Here is a 17,426-nt window from a genome sequence, read left to right as displayed (position 1 = left end):
AAAGTAGTCAGACTTCTTCCTGCTGCCTGGATCCTGCCGCCCTCAGGATCCTGCAGGCCCCGGGCAGATCAATCCTCAATGCTCCTTGAGCATCGGAGCCCCCAGGCCCTGAGCTGGGCACTTCAGCAGTGCAGGAGTTGCTCATCTCAGTGTGAGACAGGACCAGAAGTTCAGAGATTAAGTAAATTATCCAAGGTCACATAGAGATTCTTAGCAGAACTGGGGTTTGTAAACACATCTTACTGTCTCCAAGCTTTTAAGATACACCAGCTGCTTCCTGTCCTGCCCCTCCCTGGGCTCTGTTTTCTCATCTGTAAAGTAGGGATGGGGTAGGTGTATTGAACCAGATGGTGTCCGAGGCCCTGGTCAGCAGTATGAGGTCTTAAATATCAGATCCATGTGCCCAGCTTCCCCTGGACATCCCTGTTGGATGCTTCACACCCAGCCTGCCTCATGCTAGGTGACTGTCTTCCCCTAGCCAGCAGTTCCCCTGGGAATGATCTTGCTATCTCCCTGGGTGTCCAAATCAGAAACTGGCATCTTGCCTCCTCCCTCATACCTGGTCAGTCATTCAGTCCTGTCAACTGGATCTCAAATCTGTTCATTACTCTTCATCCCCACTGCCATTCCCCAGCTTATCGCCATTACTGTGCACCTAGATCACCGCAGCAGCCTCCTGGCCAGCCTTCCTGCCTGTAGGGCTTAACCCACTCCTCCCTCTACAGCAGTATTTTCTGAACTATAGCCAGCTAACGGTCTTAGATCTGTTGCTGATCATGGTGCTTCCTTGTTTAAGTCCTCCAGTGGCTCCCCATTGAGTCTGTGAAGCCGATAATATGTAGTTCAAACTCTTTGCTTAGCCCTCAAGGCCCTGCCCAACTTGGCCCCTGCTGACTGTCAGCTGGGCCTTACACCATGCCCCTCCGCATGTCAATCGTGATTCTCTCTTTTTTCTGAGCCTCTTTCTCCGATCCTTTCCCCTGGCTGTCACAGTCTCCTCTGCTATCATGCTGATCTTCAGGCCCTCAGTCCCTTGAGCATCTTTCTGGGCTCCATGCCTCCATTCAGGCAAACAAGGATTGGACAACGACGGACTCTGCCCAGAGGGAAATTAGCAGCATGGCTTGATAGAAGGAACACTGGATTGATTGGGAGCCCAGAAATCTGGGACCTCATCCTAACCATGTGATCTTGGACAAATATGCTGCTATTTGAACTTCAGTTTCCTCATTTTATAAAACGAACTAGTGGAGTTCTTTGCTACTTAAAATGTGGTTCCTGGACCAGCATCAGCAGCCTCACCTGGGAACTTGTAAGAAATGCAGAATCTTGGCTGGGCGCTGTGGCTCACGCCTGTAATCCCAGCACTTTGGGAGGCCAAGGCAGGTGGATCACCTGAGGTCAGGATTTCAAGACCAGCCTGACCAACATGGAGAAACCCCGTCTCTACTAAAAATACAAAGATTAGCTGGGCGTGGTGGCACATGCCTGTAATCCCAGCTACTCAAGCAGCTGAGGCAGGAGAATCGCTTGAACCTGGGAGGCGGAGGTTGTGGTGAGCCGAGATCGCGCCATTGCACTCCAGCCTGGACAACAAAAGCGAAACTCCATTTCAAAAAAAAAAAAAAAAAGAAATACAGAATCTCAGACCCACTAAAGCATACTCTGCATTTTAACAAGATCCTCGGGCAACTCAAAAGCACTGATCTACATGGGCTCAAGGTTCCTACCATGTTGCTCTGAAGCAGGGTTTCAAGGGTTGACCACCTGGGATGGTTAAGTGGCATCAGTGAGTCACCAAATCCTTCCCAGTCTTATTTCCCAGATACTCCAATGGGTTCCTCCTCTCTATCCTTTTGTTACTGTCCTGGCCCTAATTACCTCCTGCCCATTACTTTTCACTTGAGAATGGCTTTCTGTCTGTCTAACACTTCCCATCCCCAACTCATCTCCTGCTGATTTCAGATTGCCCGGAGGACAAGCTCCAAACTGCCCAGCTCACATTTGGTGCCAGTGTCTCTGCGGCCTTCATTAACGTGCACTGCAGCCGCAGACCACCCCTCACTTCCGCCCCCTGGGCATCCACATATGGGACTCTGCGGGGGCAATATCTTCCCTTCTTCCCCTCCTGGTGAAGCTGGTCATCTTTTCAGATCTCAGGGCCGCATCGTCTGCCTCCCAGGCTAGGCCAGCAGTCCTTCTGTTTCAGACTCTCCCCACTGGCCCCTGCCCATCTTGCTGTTAAAGCCCAGGGTGGCATGTTGGGTCACAGTGCCCTCTTCACTGGCCAGTCTCAACAAAGACGTGTGGAAAGAGTAAATGTGTGGGCTGCTGGAGAGACATTCCCCATCAGATACCTGTGAGCTGAGAAGCATAGAGGATGCTGAGCCCAGCCAGGTCCAAGGATATGGCTGCTGCGAGGCTCAGGGCCCCTCAGACTGGGTGCTGAGAAGAGATGTGCCCTGGGGACTCCAGAAGGGGCAGCTGGGCAGGGAGAGGTCCCTACCCCTGCCTGAGAGGAAAGACCTGGTGGGTCTTTGGGCTGAAGAGAAGGCTCAAGGCAGGGTGCTGGAGGCCGAGGCGTCTCCTCTCTGTGAGAAACTCTCCACCCAGGCACGTTTGGGCGGAGGCTGCCTGACCATCTGCTGGGGACATTCCTCAGGGAATTCCTGCAGCAGGCGGAGGCTGGATGAGGTCCCTTCAAACTTGGAGATTCTGTGATTCTAGAGTTGGGAAAACAAGACTCACACACGTGGAATCTGTAATTATCGAGAGATGCCAGGCAGCATATAATTCTGCCTTAAGTGGCACTGAATGCAGGCAGCAGGAATCCTCGGGGGGAGAGCGAAGGGCTCACAGGCTCAGGGAAAGCGCCTGAAGCAGGTGGGTCTCAGAGTGCCTTGAAGAGAGGAGCACTGGGAGAAGGAGGAAGGGAGGACGCTCACTACAGGGAAATTACCACAAAAGCAAAGGCAGAGAAGTATTACTAGAGATTAATTTGTATTTTCTTCCTAGTTCCCCATATACCTCTGGCTTGACCTCTAGCTTCTTTTTCCTGATCTTGCTGCTTTGGGACCAGAGAGAAGCTGTAGCGACAGAGTAACAACAATTGCCATCATAGAGTGTGTCAAGCCTTGTACTAAGTGCTTTTCATCCTCACCATGATTCTGTAAGATAGGTGGTAAAATACCCACCAGTAACAGAGGCTCAGAGAAGCTAAGGAACTTGCAAAAGGTCACATAGGGGTTAAGCAGTCTTGCTTTGCTGAGACAAGGCAGCTCCCTATCCTCCCAACTTCATGGGGGCATCTTCTGTAGAAATAACATCTAGACATCTTTATTCCCAAGCTCAGCACCCCCAGGTTTAGCAAGGAGGTGGGTCTTGGCTTGGCCTGGCTTTTTTAAGATGTTGGGATTTGAGTTCCCACCAGCCACCCTTGCTCCTAGCAGTCTGTAAAGCTGGGAAAACTGAGACTGAGACCTCTGGCCCCCTCTGGTCCAGGGGAGGCATGGCCCTTTCAAGCTGGCCTGGCTCCCGGCCCGGTCTAGTGGTGAGGGTTGGGATGAGAGTGTGGAATGAAGTGGCTCCTATCCAGAAGGCTCCCTGTTCTCAACCAGAGGCTGTCTGTGCAGCTCTGGTCCCCTGGGTTTCAAGCACCCTCTTGCGGGTCTGCTGCAGTGGCTGGAATGTAATTTGTCACTTGTTTGAGGGCCAGGCTGACAGAGGCCAGACAGGGCTGGGTGTCGGACAGGAGGGGTGATGAAGTCTTGATGCAATTTGCAGGCATCTGTAGAGCCTGGGAGACAGATTGAAATGTCAGCTCTGTTCTTGAGGGCTGTCTTCCATACCCATAGCCAGTGACAGGAGGGGACCTGGGGGCCAGGCAGGGGGAAGACAAAAGCAGAGGGAGCTGAGGACAATTCCTCCAGGACCCTGGGCTGTCTAACACTGCCCTGCTTCCAGCAGACCATGGAGTCAGCTCAAGGAGGAAATACAGCCACTTTGAGAGGCTGGCCCTTTCCAGGATGGGAGGTGGGAAGGATTCAGGTTGTCTTCTGCCAACCTCTAGCTCAACAGCCTCATCTGCCCTGTCTGTCCCCATAGAAGCTGTCAGTCAGGCCTCCAGCACGTGCCCTAATGGCATAACCCACAGACGAGATGGCACTACAGTTTTTGTACTCGTTTGCACCAGTACAACCCGGCATAGGCAGATGAGCTCAAAGATGACTCTTGTGTGCGATCCCCACCCCCAGATGCTGGCTACAAGTCTTCTAGGCTCTCTTGGTCACCATCACCTGTGTGTACTTGGACACAGGCCCACTTACACGCACACAGCCCCCTCAAACGTGTCATGGCACGTGCACTTCCACCCCCTGGCAGAAAATAACCCACCAATCCAAACTCTCACACTATGCCTAGGCGCCACCACCACCCTATTCGCATGCCCTCACACACCCGTGCTCCCTCACAGCAACCATAGGATAATCACAATTTTCCCATAAGAACCTTCGCAGTTTTCACATCCATTATCTCTTCAGCTCTCATAAAGTCTCAATAAGGGAGGCAGGGCAGGCTGTTTTCCTGCACTTTATAGATAAGGGAACCTTGTAATCAGGGAAGTTGAGAGATCCTCTTTGGTCACACAGTGAGTCCAAGACAAAGCCAGGACTCGAGGCCAGGACTCATGATTCCTGGTCCAGTGTCCTGTCTTGTGTGCCTGGCAACCCCAGGCCCTCCCCAGAACTGGGAGAATTCCAAGTGGATGTCCTCCAGAATCAGGCAGGGCTGACTGGGAAAGGGCATCTGGGGCAGATCCTGACAGGTACCGGTCTCCGCCTGGGTCTCCCACTTTGGATTTGCCTTGTGCCACAGACAGGCCTATCTCCTGGGCCAAGGGAAGAACAGGGGCTTTTGAGTCTTGGATTGAATCCCGGCTCAATCATTGACCAGTTGAGGGGCCTTAGGCAAGTCATATGACCTCTCTGAGCCCCAGTTTTGCCTGTGAAGTGGGGATAGTTTACCTACTTCATGGGTTTGTAAGGGTTTGGTTAGATCCTGCCAGTAAGGGTTTTAGCACAGAGGGGCACAGCGCTAGCAGTCATCTTTCCATTTAATGGGGAGATGTGGGCCACACCCTGGTAAAACCTTGGCATTTGCAGCAGAAATGATAGCCGGCTATGAATTTACTTTGCCCTCAGGTCTGCCAGGGCTCTGCCTGGGAGGCATTGTACCTTGGAGCCACCCTCTCCCTGGCCCAGACTCTGCAGCTGCCAGGAAGCAAGCAGCAGAGCCAAGAACCTGAGGTGCCCCTGCTCAGTCAGGCCTATGAGGGAGCTTGCTGACCCCAGAGAAGGAGCCACACTCAAAGGGACTGGCTAGGAGAAGCCTGGTGCATCATCTGGTTCAATCTCCCTTTATAGAGAGGTAAACTGAGGCACAGAGAAGGCCAGGGGTTTAGCTCAGTCACAGAGAGGTGGGCTGCAGAGCCAACACTGAAACCCCAGTCTTACAAGACAGACTCTGTGCCCTTCTGAATTGGCACTTATCCAGAAAACCTTATGGGGTAAGATCTGTTTTAGGGATGAGGACAGTGGCCAAAATCCATGGGGCTAGACCTGACTGCACCCTGTCATCCCTCTTGGATAAGCCTGCCTAGAGCCAGGAAATATAAAGTTGTCCAGAAATTCCACCCAGCTGACCCCCTACCCCATGCCCACATCAGGCCTGGTCCTGACACGGCTTAGAAGGGCAGGGTATTCTGGCTATCAAACTGTCAGCTGGCCTGGCATGGGCGAGCTGTGTGCCAACAGAGCCACCTGGGGCACGAGGGCAGGGACTGTGGGCAGCTGTGCCCAGGCTCCAGATGGTACAGAGAGCAGCCAAGCCAAGATGGAGGCTGGCAGTGGGAAGGCTCTTGGAATGCCAAGTGCAGAGAGAGGCAGGCGCCAGGCCTGGAAAGGCCTGGAGCCCTCAGGGGGAGACTGACTGCCTGGGGAGGGGCTGGGACCCACATGGGCCGTGAGGCTCATGCCCATCCATCCTGAAGGGGCTTCTCTGGACCTCTCAAGAAAGAGCCTAGCCCAGTGCCTGATCCCCAGATGAATCAGGCAAGCCTCCTTGGATCACAGAGGGCCTGACCTGGCCTCCTCCCTGTGGATGGCTCAGACCTTCAGCCTCAGAGGGCATCAATAACTGCAGCACCATCAAAGGAGGTGGGAGGCAGGGGATGAAGCAGGTTATGAGAGGCTGTGGTCCAAGCCATGGAGAATAGGGCTTTTAGGGATTCTGGTACCCCTGAGGCTGGTCCTCCAAAAAAAAGGGAATTGAGAGGGTCTTGCTCAAGGCCCCGGACTTGAGGCAAGGGCTGTGGTCTCATGCTAGGGTCCCAGCATGGTGTCTGGCTGCTTTGCTCAGGGGTATGATTCGTGGGTCCCTAAGACAGTCCTCTCCTCCATGGCTCCCGTCACTCTTCTTGCCCAGACTTTGTCCCACCTATCTGCCCTGAGTGATCCCAGTGAATTCATAGAGGGGCAGGTGGGGAATTCTCCATGATGGAGGGAAGCCACAGGCAGTCCCTTCTCCCCAAGCCTGAGGAGCCATGGGGAGCTCTGTAGGCCTTCCAGCTGCCTACCCATCCTGCCCCCAGTGTCCAGCATGGCCTGACACAACTGTCAGCCTGGGCAGAAGGACGCTGCTCTTGGGCTGAGCCTCTGGCAGGAGTGTGATCCGGAAGCCCTTACCCTTACCCTCTGCCCCTACACAACAAAGCCACCTTTCCAAAACACCCAGGGCAGCCTTCAAGGGCCAGGCCTGCCGCACCTGCTGCTGCCCAGGCCAGACTTGGCTGCTGGCTTCTCATCCTACAGGTCTCAGGCCAGGTGTCATCACCTCCAGGAAGCCTTCCCTGACCCCCAGGCTGGTGGAGTGTGCCCGTCCTGTGCTTCCCATCCCCATCCCTGCCAGCACTGGGCATTCCGTGGTCATTGTTTATGATTTCTGTCTTCCCTACTAATCATGAAGGTCTGTGTCCCCAGTGCCCAGCGCAGAGCATGGCACATAGCAAATTCTCAATGTATGCTTGTGGAACAAATCTACTCAACAAAACTAATTAGTTAGTAATTAACTGACTGACTTTTGGCAAGTCCCTTTTCTTGCCTGGGCCTCAGTTTTTCCAACTCTCCAGTGGGTATTGTTGGGTAGTGTCAGAAATTCTTCAGGTCCCAAGTGGCCTGGGTGGGGGTGGAGGTTGCCAGAATTGGCACTGGAAGAAGAGCCTTAAATGCTGCTTAGTTCTGGCTGATTCTTTCTCTTGCTCCTTCCCCAAATTGGGTGCTGACCCCGCTCTGGCCACCCTGTGCCCGCCTCCCCTCCATGACTTCAGACTGTCTCAGGCCGTCCGGGCCGACAGTGTCCCCAAGGACCCTGCCCCCATGGTACCGAGGTGGAGGGTGGGGCCAGCATCTGCCACATTTCCTGACAGCAATCCAGGGCTGTGGCAGGTCTTCGTCTCAAGGTTGCCTGGTAGTGGCTTTTGCATTCTGATAAAAGAAAAAAAATGTGGCAGCACCAGACAACAGACACGGGGCTTATGTGAGGGGTGGGCATCCAGCATGGGGCTTGTGCCTGGGCCAGAGAGGGGGCAGGCAGAGCCAGCATCTTGCTCCATTGTGGTGGGTGCCAGGGCTGGGCTCAGCCTTGTCCAGTGGGCTTCAGTAGGGGTGGTAGGCTTGGGGGGGGGGCAGACAGAGCCTCCCAGGCCTGTAGGGGGGCACTCAGCCTGGCACCTGCCCCCTCCCACCCCCTTTCCCACACCTGCAGCTGGTGCTTTCCACCCAGTGAGCCACAGCCGGTGCCACCTCTCATTAGGTGATGATTTTACATTAATTACCTTAATTAAGCGGTGCTGAGTGCTAATGGCTTGAGGCAGGGTGGCTGTTCCTAATTACCCGCCCAGTCAGCCCAGAGTGAGGGGCACAGGGCTTGGCAGAGTAGGAGGAAACAGTTGTAGGAAGAAGGGGAGGGGCCCAACAGGGGTAGGAGAGGGTCCCCCTGACAGGGTCTGATTCAGAGACCTGGACCTGACATCCCCAGAGGGGAGGGCTGGAGGCACTGCCCCAAGATAGGTCTAGACGGCTCCAGGCCCCAATCCAGGGACATGCAGGAATTGGAATGGGCGGGAAGCAGAACAGAAGGCAGGGAGCAGGGAGCAGGACACACTTCTCAGCGCCCTGCCAGATTCCCTCAACCAGGCTGAATGCCTCTCTTGCCCACTCCTGGTCAGTCTCCAAGATTCAAGTCAAATGTCACCACATCCCTTCCTTCCTCCATTCCTTTGTCCGATCATTCAGTCAGCGCATGGAGTACCCATTCTGGGCTCTGCACTACAAGGCACCCCTTAAGGAGCTCACAGTCTAGCTGGGGAGGTGGACAGCTGTAAACAGTTGGATGGAAGGCAGACTGCTAAGAGCTAAGATGGGGGATGCCCCAGGCTTTGGGGATCTGAGGGAATTCCCAGAGAGGGTGATGCCAGGGCCGAGTCCTAAGGGAAGGCATCATGGGATGACTCTTCCAGGCAGAGGGACCAGCATGTGCAGCTGGGACTTGGGAAAGAAGGTTTGGCCCATTCAGTTAGCTGCAAGCTGTTTAGTGCAAAGTGGGGGTAAAGAACAAGGGACGAAGTGTCTAGGGGTGGACCCAGAGAGACTGACCTTGATTCAGGAGCCCTTAGAGAGGTGTAGGGGGCAGGATTGATTTGAGAAAAATGACTGCAGTGGAGGTGGAGATGGGTAGAGTAGGGAGCAAGTGTGGGCGGGGTGACCAGTGAGGCAGCTACTGCATCATCAGGGGAGGGATGGTGGTCTAAACCACGTGTGGTTGTGGGAATGGAGGGAGAGAAGCAGAGAGATTTAGAGGGGAGTATCATGGTGACAGAATTTGGGGATGAATTGATGGGACTGGGGGAAGAGGGACAGGGAAAGGCTAAGGAGACCCCATGTTGCACATTAAGGGACACCATCCACATTGCACTATGGTGGTTCTGCTCCAGGTTTCTGACCTGGACAGGAGTGGCTTTGGGGGAACAAAAGGAAGATTTGGGTTTGTGGAGGTTGAGGAGCCTGTGGGACATCTGTGAGGACCTGTAGCCTCAGGCCTTGGGATTAAGAGAAAGTCTTAATCCTAACGGAGGGATAAGATAACCCAGGGAGGCTGGGGACAGGAGGCTGGCCTGTAGATTTGACTTTCCTATCAGCTGATCACCTCTCTGATGGTGTAATCAGGTCTGTCTTCCCCCACCTCTGCATCCCAGAAGCCAGCACAGAACCTGACCCAGAGGAACTGCTCAGAGAGGATTTGCTGAATGAATGAATGAATGAGTGAAGCTCCATGACTCTCTCAGGCCCAACGAGGCAGCCCTGTGTTCTCTGCTTAGCCCATAGATTCAGATGTAGGGTTTATACTCACCCAATCCCCTGCCCATCCAAGGCTAGAGCCCCCTCCCACAGCCCCTCTTGGATTAGGCCATTGCCAAACACACGGGACAGAATCTAACCATGTTTTAGGCCCATCTCCCAGCCCTGGCCTTAGGCGATGCCCCACAATTGATGCCCCTAATCATCCCCACATCCTCTCATAGCATGTGCCTCTCTGAAGAAAGAGAATACACCCGCCCCAGCTTTGCCCTTGCCAGATCCAGATCACTCACCTTGATTTCCACGCCATAGCCAGGGTAGACAGAGATGTAGAAGAAGCAGTCCAGGCCAACATCAGTGGGGGAGCTGAGGTCTGTAGGGGAGTCCAGAGAGCCCTCTGGGCCTGAGAAATTCCAGCTACAAGGGCCTGGGAGGCAGGAGGAGACACAAAGCTAGTGCCAGCTCTGGTGAAATGGTCCAACTAAGGCTGAACCGTGTGTGTGTGTGTGTGTGTGTGTGTGTGTGTGTGTGGTGAAGACCACCTCTTGTGATGTCTAGTCTCCTGTTGAAGGAAGGGGACCACCTTTTATTAGGCACCTACCATGTGCAATCTTTTTTTTTTTTTTTTTTTTGTATTTTTAGTAGAGATGGGGTTTCACCATGTTAGCCAGGATAGTCTCCATCTCCTGACCTCGTGATCCGCCCGCCTCAGCCTCCCAAAGTGTTGGGATTACAGGCGTGAGCCACTGCACCCGGCCCCCTAACATGTGCAATCTTATCTCAGTTTTCACAGTAGCTCAATGAGGTTTGTTTTCTTTTTTTTTTTTTTTTTTTTGAGACGGAGTTTCACTCTTGTTGCTCAGGCTGAAGTGCAATGGCGTGATCTCAGCTCACTGCAACCTCTGCCTCCTGGGTTCAAGCTGTTCTCCTGCTCAGCTTCCCGAGTAGCTAGGATTACAGGTGTACACCACCATGCCTGGCTAATTTTTTTTTTTTTTTTGAGACAGAGTCTCGCTCTGTCACCCAGGCTGGCGTGCAGTGACATGATCTTGGCTCACTGCAAGCTCTGACTCCCGGGTTCACGCCATTCTCCTGCCTCAGCCTCCTGAGTAGCTGGGACTACGGGCACCCCCCACTACGCCCGGCTAATTTTTTGTATTTTTTAGTAGAGATGGGGTTTCACCGTGTTAGCAAGGGTGGTCTTGATCTCCTGACCTTGTTCCACACGCCTCAGCCTCCCAAAGTGCTGGGATTACAGGCATGAGCCACCGCGCCTGGCTAATTTTTTGTATTTTTAGTAGAGACGGGGTTTCACCATGTTGGCCAGACTAATCTTGAACTTCTGACGTCAGGTGATCCACCTGCCTCGGCCTCCCAAAGTGCTGGGATTACAGGCATGAGCCACCGTGTCCAGCCAGAAGTTTATTTTCTTATTGCCATTTTACAGATGAGGCTCAGAGATGAGATGTTAAATAGAATTCCTAGGGTCATGTTATAGTTGGAAGAATCAAGATTTTTTCTTTTTTGAGACAGAGTCTCACTCTGTTGCCCAGGCTGGAGTGCAATGGTGCAATCTCGGCTCACTGCAACCTCTGCCTCCCAGGTTTGAGTGATTCTCCTGCCTCAGCCTCCCGAGTAGCTGGGATTACAGGTGCCCACCACCATGCCCGGCTCATTTTTGTATTTTTAGTAGAGATGGTGTTTCACCATGTTGGCCAGGAGGGTCTTGAACTCCTGACCTCAGATGATCCACTGGCCTCTGCCTCCCAAAGTGCTGGGATTACAGGCATGAGCCACTGTACCTGGCTGAAGAATCAGGATTTGAGCTCAGGTCTATCTGGGTCCAATCCACATGCCTCCTGCAGGCTGGCCCTTGGTGCCAAAGGGCAGGGCAGGCTGGCACAGTGTCAGAGACAGGCTTTTAGGGGCCCCGCAGCCTCCCCCATCCCCATTTCCACATCTGCAAGCCAGCAGGTAGCTGACCTGGTGTCTGGACTGTGGTGATGGTGGTGGTGATGATGGTGGTGGTAGTGGTGGTCTCCTCATCATCTCCTGAAGCTGTGGAGGAGGTGATGGTCCCCTGGATCCCGATCCCTGCGCCCTGGGACACAACCTCTGCAACCCACGGCCTTCCCATGTCTCCAGGACCCTCTTGGGTTGGTGTCCAGGCTCTGCTGGGGGGTGTAGTGCTGGCTATCTCCCCTGGGCCTAGGGTGGGCACTGCCATGCTGGGCCCTGGAGGTAGGGGAGCTGTGATTCGAAGCATAGGGGACTCTGACTCCGGACTCCAGGGTCCCTCCTTGGACTGGGGCTGAGTGGGTACCGCAGCCATGGCTGGAGTGGGGCTGGTAAAGACAGGGCGGCTGTCCTGGTTGGCCAGGCGGGGAAGGGGACTTGGGGTGAAGGGTGCAGGTGGGTCAGGCTGGAAGGGCAGTGCTGGCCTCAGCTCCTCATCTCCCTTTTCCAGCCCCTCTTGTAGGAATTCCTCAAGCAGCGGGTGGTGGTTGAGCAGCTTCAAGGTGGGGGCTGTTGTGACAAAGTGGACGCCTCGTTCTGGCTGCTCAGGTGTGGGGGCTGCTGTCAGCTCGCCATCTGTCTCCTCGATGCCTGGGGCTTGTCCTTTCCCCACGGTTGGGGCCTCTAAAGAGAGTCCTGAAATAATAAGGGATGGTCAGAGGTTCTCCCCCTGCTCCAGAGAGCAGCATCACGCCCAACTCGAGTAGTGGGGGGGCCCGCTCTCTTTTGACAGACAGCCCTGAGGAGCGTGCTCACTGCTGAGAATCACGGAACTACAGAATTTGTGAACTGGAAGTGAGGTGCTATTACATACTTCAAGGGTGGCACATGAGATACTCTTTCTCCTCCAGCACCAGAGGCAGGCATTTCTAGCCCATCTGTGCACTATTTCCTACTGTTCTCAGGTTCAGCCTCAGAATCCTCCTCAACACAGCACTCCACGAGGTCACACCTGACACCTCAGACTGACATGACAAATATTTGCCATCCCTAGTGAAGAGCAGAGGCCTTATTTTACTAGTGAGGAAATAGGCCAGAGAAAGGAAGTGACTTGCTCAAAGTCACGCGACCAGTTGAATTGAGATGAAAACCGTAAGTGTGTCTCCCACCACAGTGTCTTTCCTGTCTGAGATGATAGGGCATTCAAGTTCATTTCCTGTTCTCAGTGAACCTGCTGGACATTAGCCTCAGGAAATGCGTCACATATTTGGGATTTTATTTTAGATTTCCTCATGGTTGCATGACTTCTTTTTTTGTTTGTTGGTTTTGAGACAGGGTCTCGCTGTGTGGCCCGGGCTGCAATGCAGTGGTGTGATCATGGCTCCACTGCAGCCTCAACCTCTCAGGTTCAAGCGATCCTCCCACCTCAGCCACAGTCCCCACACCCCCACTTCTAGTAGCTGGTACTACAGGTGCATGCCACCATGCCTGGCTAATTTTTAGAATTTTTGTAGAGATGGAGATCTCACTATGTTGTCTGGGCTGGTCTCAAACTCCTGGGCTCAAGCAATCCTCTCACCTCAGCCTCCTAGGGATTACAGCATGAGCCACCGCACCCGACCATGGGTGCATGACTTCTTTGTTAGGGGCCCAGTAGTTTCTCTCCGTTCTCAGGAAATCATTTCTTTTGTACTCGTTTCTGTTTTTATGGTCCTTCTAGAGCAGTAATATGAGTAGAGTGGGAAGAGCCAAGTTCTGGAGCTAGGCAGACATAACTTCAAATCCCAGATCCACTACTCTAGGGCTGTGTGCCCTCAGGCAAATAACCCAAACTCTCTGAAGCTCAGTTTTCTCATCTGTAAAATTGGGTTTCCTTTTTAGGATTGACTGAGATAATATTACATCCCGTCTCTATTTGATATGTCCCCCTGAGTTCCCTTAATCTTTCTGGTGACACTAATCAGGTTCCATCTAGGGCAGGGTCAAAAACAGGTGTAGAATGGAAATCTAGCATGCTACCCACCCACTCCCTAATCCATGGCAGGCATTGCTAATCAATTTTGGTTATTTCTTGCTAAGGCCACATGGGCCTTAGCAACTTCCCTCTCACAATGTTATTCAGGCAGCCACTACCAATCAATGAGATTGGCTCTGGGGGATGAAACTGATTTGCTATCTCTGGTCCGAGGTGCAGATTGCTCTGCTATTGATTGTGTTGACTTATTCAACCACATAGCTGGAGAGATGATGCATATTCTGCTTGTGGCCCATTCGGCTTCCCAGATCCTTAACTGCCAAGAAAAGGTCAATGAATGCTGGCTCCAGATTCAGCTCATACAGAATTTTGCCAGCTCTGAGAAGCCTGGGAGGATATTTCTGATCCTTACAGCTCTCAAAATGGCTGCATGAGGACTTGAAGGGAAACACAGCCGGGGTGAGATCACAGAGTTTGCAAGGAGAAGGTCGCTTCCTCCGCACGTCTGGTGGTGGGGCTGTCATTCCAGAGGCTCACACCCACTCCATAGATTGGCAGGCATGAGGAAGCAGCAGATGGCCTACGTTCTGTTCAGGAGACCATAGCAGCTCTGATGTGTCAGACAAATAGGAGGAGGGAGGAAATTGGGTGGGGGAGGTGGGTACAGGTTGGAGGGCTCTCCATTCTTCTGGGTCAGAGGAGCTTGGGCACCCCACAGCCCTGAGAAACCAGGACCAACTGCTATCTCCTGAGATGCCCACTAAAGCAGCCCATCTGTGTCTTGGCATTGTGTGCCAGCCACTGACAACACCATCCAATCTAGATGTCCAGCCAGGCCCACACCCCCCAGAGCAGATGGTCCACCAGTGCCTGTCTTTCATCTGAATAAGTTACGGAAGGTCCAGGCAGTGCCTGTGACATGCCAGAACAGGGCTCCTCTTTTTGCCCACCCCCCAGACGTCACACAGGCTATGCCAGGTAAGCTGAGACTGATTCTAGCATAGTGCAAGGAAGGGGGGCTTTTCTAATCACATAGATTGGAGCCCCCTGGATCCGGGCATTGTTTATGCGGCCCCTTTCCAGAGTACCCAACAAGAGATGTGGCTCTTGGCTCTCAGAGTAGGTACCTGTGTGACTCTTCCTGGGAGAGGGAGTGCACAGAGATTCTCTAATTCAGGAAGTGTCCAGGGCAGGCACAGCTCTTCCCGCTGGCTGCCAGGTGGGTGCTGAGCAATGGAGCAACACTAATGGGCACCTCCCATCACTGTCGATTGCACTGATTGTGCTATCTGGGATCGAGATAGCATATCAAACGAGCAAGTTGATTCCAAAATCAGCTGCCACTTGGTCCCAGCGGGTGCCACCCACTGTCATAGAGGGTAAGATAACATCTGGGAGACAAGCCATTTCTGGGGAGAGGGCATCTCCAGACCCTCTGGTTGACTCTGTTGGAGGCCTGAGGCCCTGAGACCTGCCCCCTAGTTTCCCAGGATTGTGGCCAGTGGATAGGGGCTTCTCTCTGCCTGGGCTGACTGAATTCAGGTGTGCAGGGACTGACAAAGGGAGAGTATGATATAGGGGACAGCAGAAGAAGGTGTCAGGGGCTCTAATGCCCAGTCTCATCAGGCACTACTGTGTCAGGCCCTTCCCAGACCTTGTATCATTTAATGGATGCTGCGCCTCTGGGAGATGGGAATTTTATTTCCATTTTACAAAGACCTGAAGCCTAGAGAGCTGAGGCAAGGACTCGCCTGAAGTCTCGCAGTGACGCAGCTGGGATTTAAACCTTCGATGATTTGGCTTCAAAGCCCTAGGTCTTTCCACATACCCACCTGCCTCATGGGAGGGGCAGACTGGAGCTACACAGCAGACAACACTCCAGCCAGTTGAAGAAACTAAGTCCAGGGAGAGGCACGGACTCGTCAAAGATCTCACGCCATTTAGAAGTCTGGGGCCAGAGCTTCTGGCATTGGGACTTGGGTTGGGCCCTGGTTGAGCAGGCCCTCAGGAAGCCTTCTGGCTGGGACCCAGGGAAGCCCCCACCCTGTGCCTGAAGCACATCTGAGCCTCAAACCCAAACCGGAGACCCAACAACACTGCTGTGTGGGGCCAGGGCACAGAGCCACACAGACCTGGGTTCAAGTGTCAGTTCTGCCACTTAAAAGTCATATGAACCTGGCAAGTTGCCTCTCAGAGCCTTTGCCTCCTCAGCTATAAAATGGGCACTTTGGAAGGGTTTTGTGTGAATCTGCATGCTCTGAATAGGAGAGTTCTGAAGGCTGAGGGAGAAGGCCACAGTCAGAGGTTAGGCAGCCCCTGTCAGGGGAACACTGAGGCAGGCTTCTAGGGTAGGAAGGGGCTGGCCCCTGGCAGGTAGGGCTCTCTCTTCTCTGGGGGACTACCCATGTTCCATGTTGGGTGGCAGCATGTGTGACCCTGAGGATGTCAAATACCTCATCCATAAAACAAGGATAATACTGCACCATGCAAAGGGCGGCCACCTTCAAGGCCCTGCATGTCGGTGGGGGACACAGCGGTGGGCCGCAGCAAGATCGTCCCCGTGATCCCCACTTGCCAGGCCCACCTGGTGCCAGAACACAGGATGCACTCCGCAGTTGCTCAGTCCTCCCCTCCCGCAGGGCCGGGGGCTGCATTCTCCAAGTGGGCTGGGTCCGGGAAACACCCCTCCCTTCCCCGCGGGCCATCCCTGGTGGAGACTGCCCAGGAACTTCCCAGCGCCTGCCGCCCCCAGCCCTGGCATGGCCCCACCGCCGCCTGGGCCCTCCCCCCGCATTAGCTCTTAAGCTATGCAAATAGACATCGGAGGGAGCCCTGTTTAAAGTATTTAGACGAAATGAAAAAAGGCTTTCATCGGCACTAATGAGCCATTCAGGATGCCTCCCCGATGGATTCTCTCCCGCTCCCGCCTCCCTGCCCGCACCGCCCCGCTACGGCCCCTCTTGGGATTGGAGGCCCCTTCCTCCCAACCCCAGCCTGGGACTCCCTGGGAGGACCGCTTACCCCGCCTCACTTCCCAGGGCCCAGCTGGGTGAGGGTGGAGCGGAGGCCACCTGCGCCCCAGCCCCACCAGATCTGGATCGGGATGGGGGCGGGGCCCAGCCTGTGTTTAGGGGAAGCCTTAAGGACTGGGGCGTGTTCTAGCGTCCAGCTAGGTAGGTGTTATGACCTCTGTCTTATAGATGGGGAAACCGAGCCTCAGTGAGGCCCAGGAGCTTGCCCAGGTTCACAGTGGTGGTGTGCGGTGGAGCTGGAGTCATTACGCAGTGCCCCAGCCTGGGGGAACCGCCGAACCAGGCAGTGGTGCCACCTCAGGGCCAGCTGGCTTGCCCCTTCAGCGCTGCTGTTTCTGCAGATCTTTCTGTACCAGTCAGCCAGAAAGCCTTGGGTTCCAATCCCAAATCGATGTGACACTAGCTGTGTGACCTGGGCGGGGGCTGCCCACTCAAGCCTCTGTCTGCTCATCTGTGGAGTGAAGACATACTGGGTTTGGAGAGGGCTCATCTATGGACAGACTTATACTGTCACCCACCGCAGCCTCTGGAAGGGCAGGTGGCACTGTCTGTCACTCTGGCAGCCCCTGAAGAGGTGCCAGGCATTTCCCAAGCCTCTGGCCCCTCCGAGGTGGGCAGTCACAGGAACCAAAGTTCTGGGACGAGTTCAGGCCTGATCCCCGCCTCATGGCAGCACCAACTGTCAGCTTCGGGGGAGGGCATGACAGCGTGTGGGTACAAGGGGGAGCCTGAGGGACAGGGCGGGCAGGGGGCCCACTCCTCTGGGTTCCAGAGGTTAAGCTGGCCCAGCACGGGGACAATGAGAATTTAATGGGATCCATTTATTATCCCATAAAAGTTAATGAGTTTATTCTGGAGGTTCCCTGGCCCCTTTCAAGTTTTAATAGGGGATTAGTGAGGGCCTGGTCCCTGCAGACCCCTATTATCCCAGAACCTGAGGGAGCTGAGAGTGCTTGGGCCCCCCAGAGCCAGAGTCCCTCCTTACAGTGACAATTCCATGGGCCCAGCCCTGCCCTCTGTACTGTGAGGCCCCAGCTAGAGGCTGGCAGGGCT

General features: G+C 54.2%; 1 protein-coding gene across 2 annotated transcripts in view; it reads right to left on the bottom strand.

Annotated features, from left to right (window-relative positions):
- SEZ6 (seizure related 6 homolog) overlaps positions 1-17,426 on the bottom strand; it is a 51,064-nt gene that overhangs the window by 15,053 nt on the left and 18,585 nt on the right. For both annotated transcript variants that reach the window (XM_001139913.5, XM_511368.6), the window contains exons 2-3: positions 11,394-12,062; positions 9,704-9,837 (exon numbers count right to left, since the gene is read on the bottom strand). In XM_001139913.5, coding sequence (XP_001139913.1) covers positions 9,704-9,837; positions 11,394-12,062 — 803 coding nt within the window. The remainder of the gene's footprint in view (positions 1-9,703; positions 9,838-11,393; positions 12,063-17,426) is intronic.

The sequence above is a fragment of the Pan troglodytes genome, chromosome 19 (assembly GCF_028858775.2).
Source record: "Pan troglodytes isolate AG18354 chromosome 19, NHGRI_mPanTro3-v2.0_pri, whole genome shotgun sequence".
Taxonomy (NCBI): domain Eukaryota; kingdom Metazoa; phylum Chordata; class Mammalia; order Primates; family Hominidae; genus Pan; species Pan troglodytes.
This window is presented reverse-complemented; position numbering and strand designations above follow the sequence as displayed.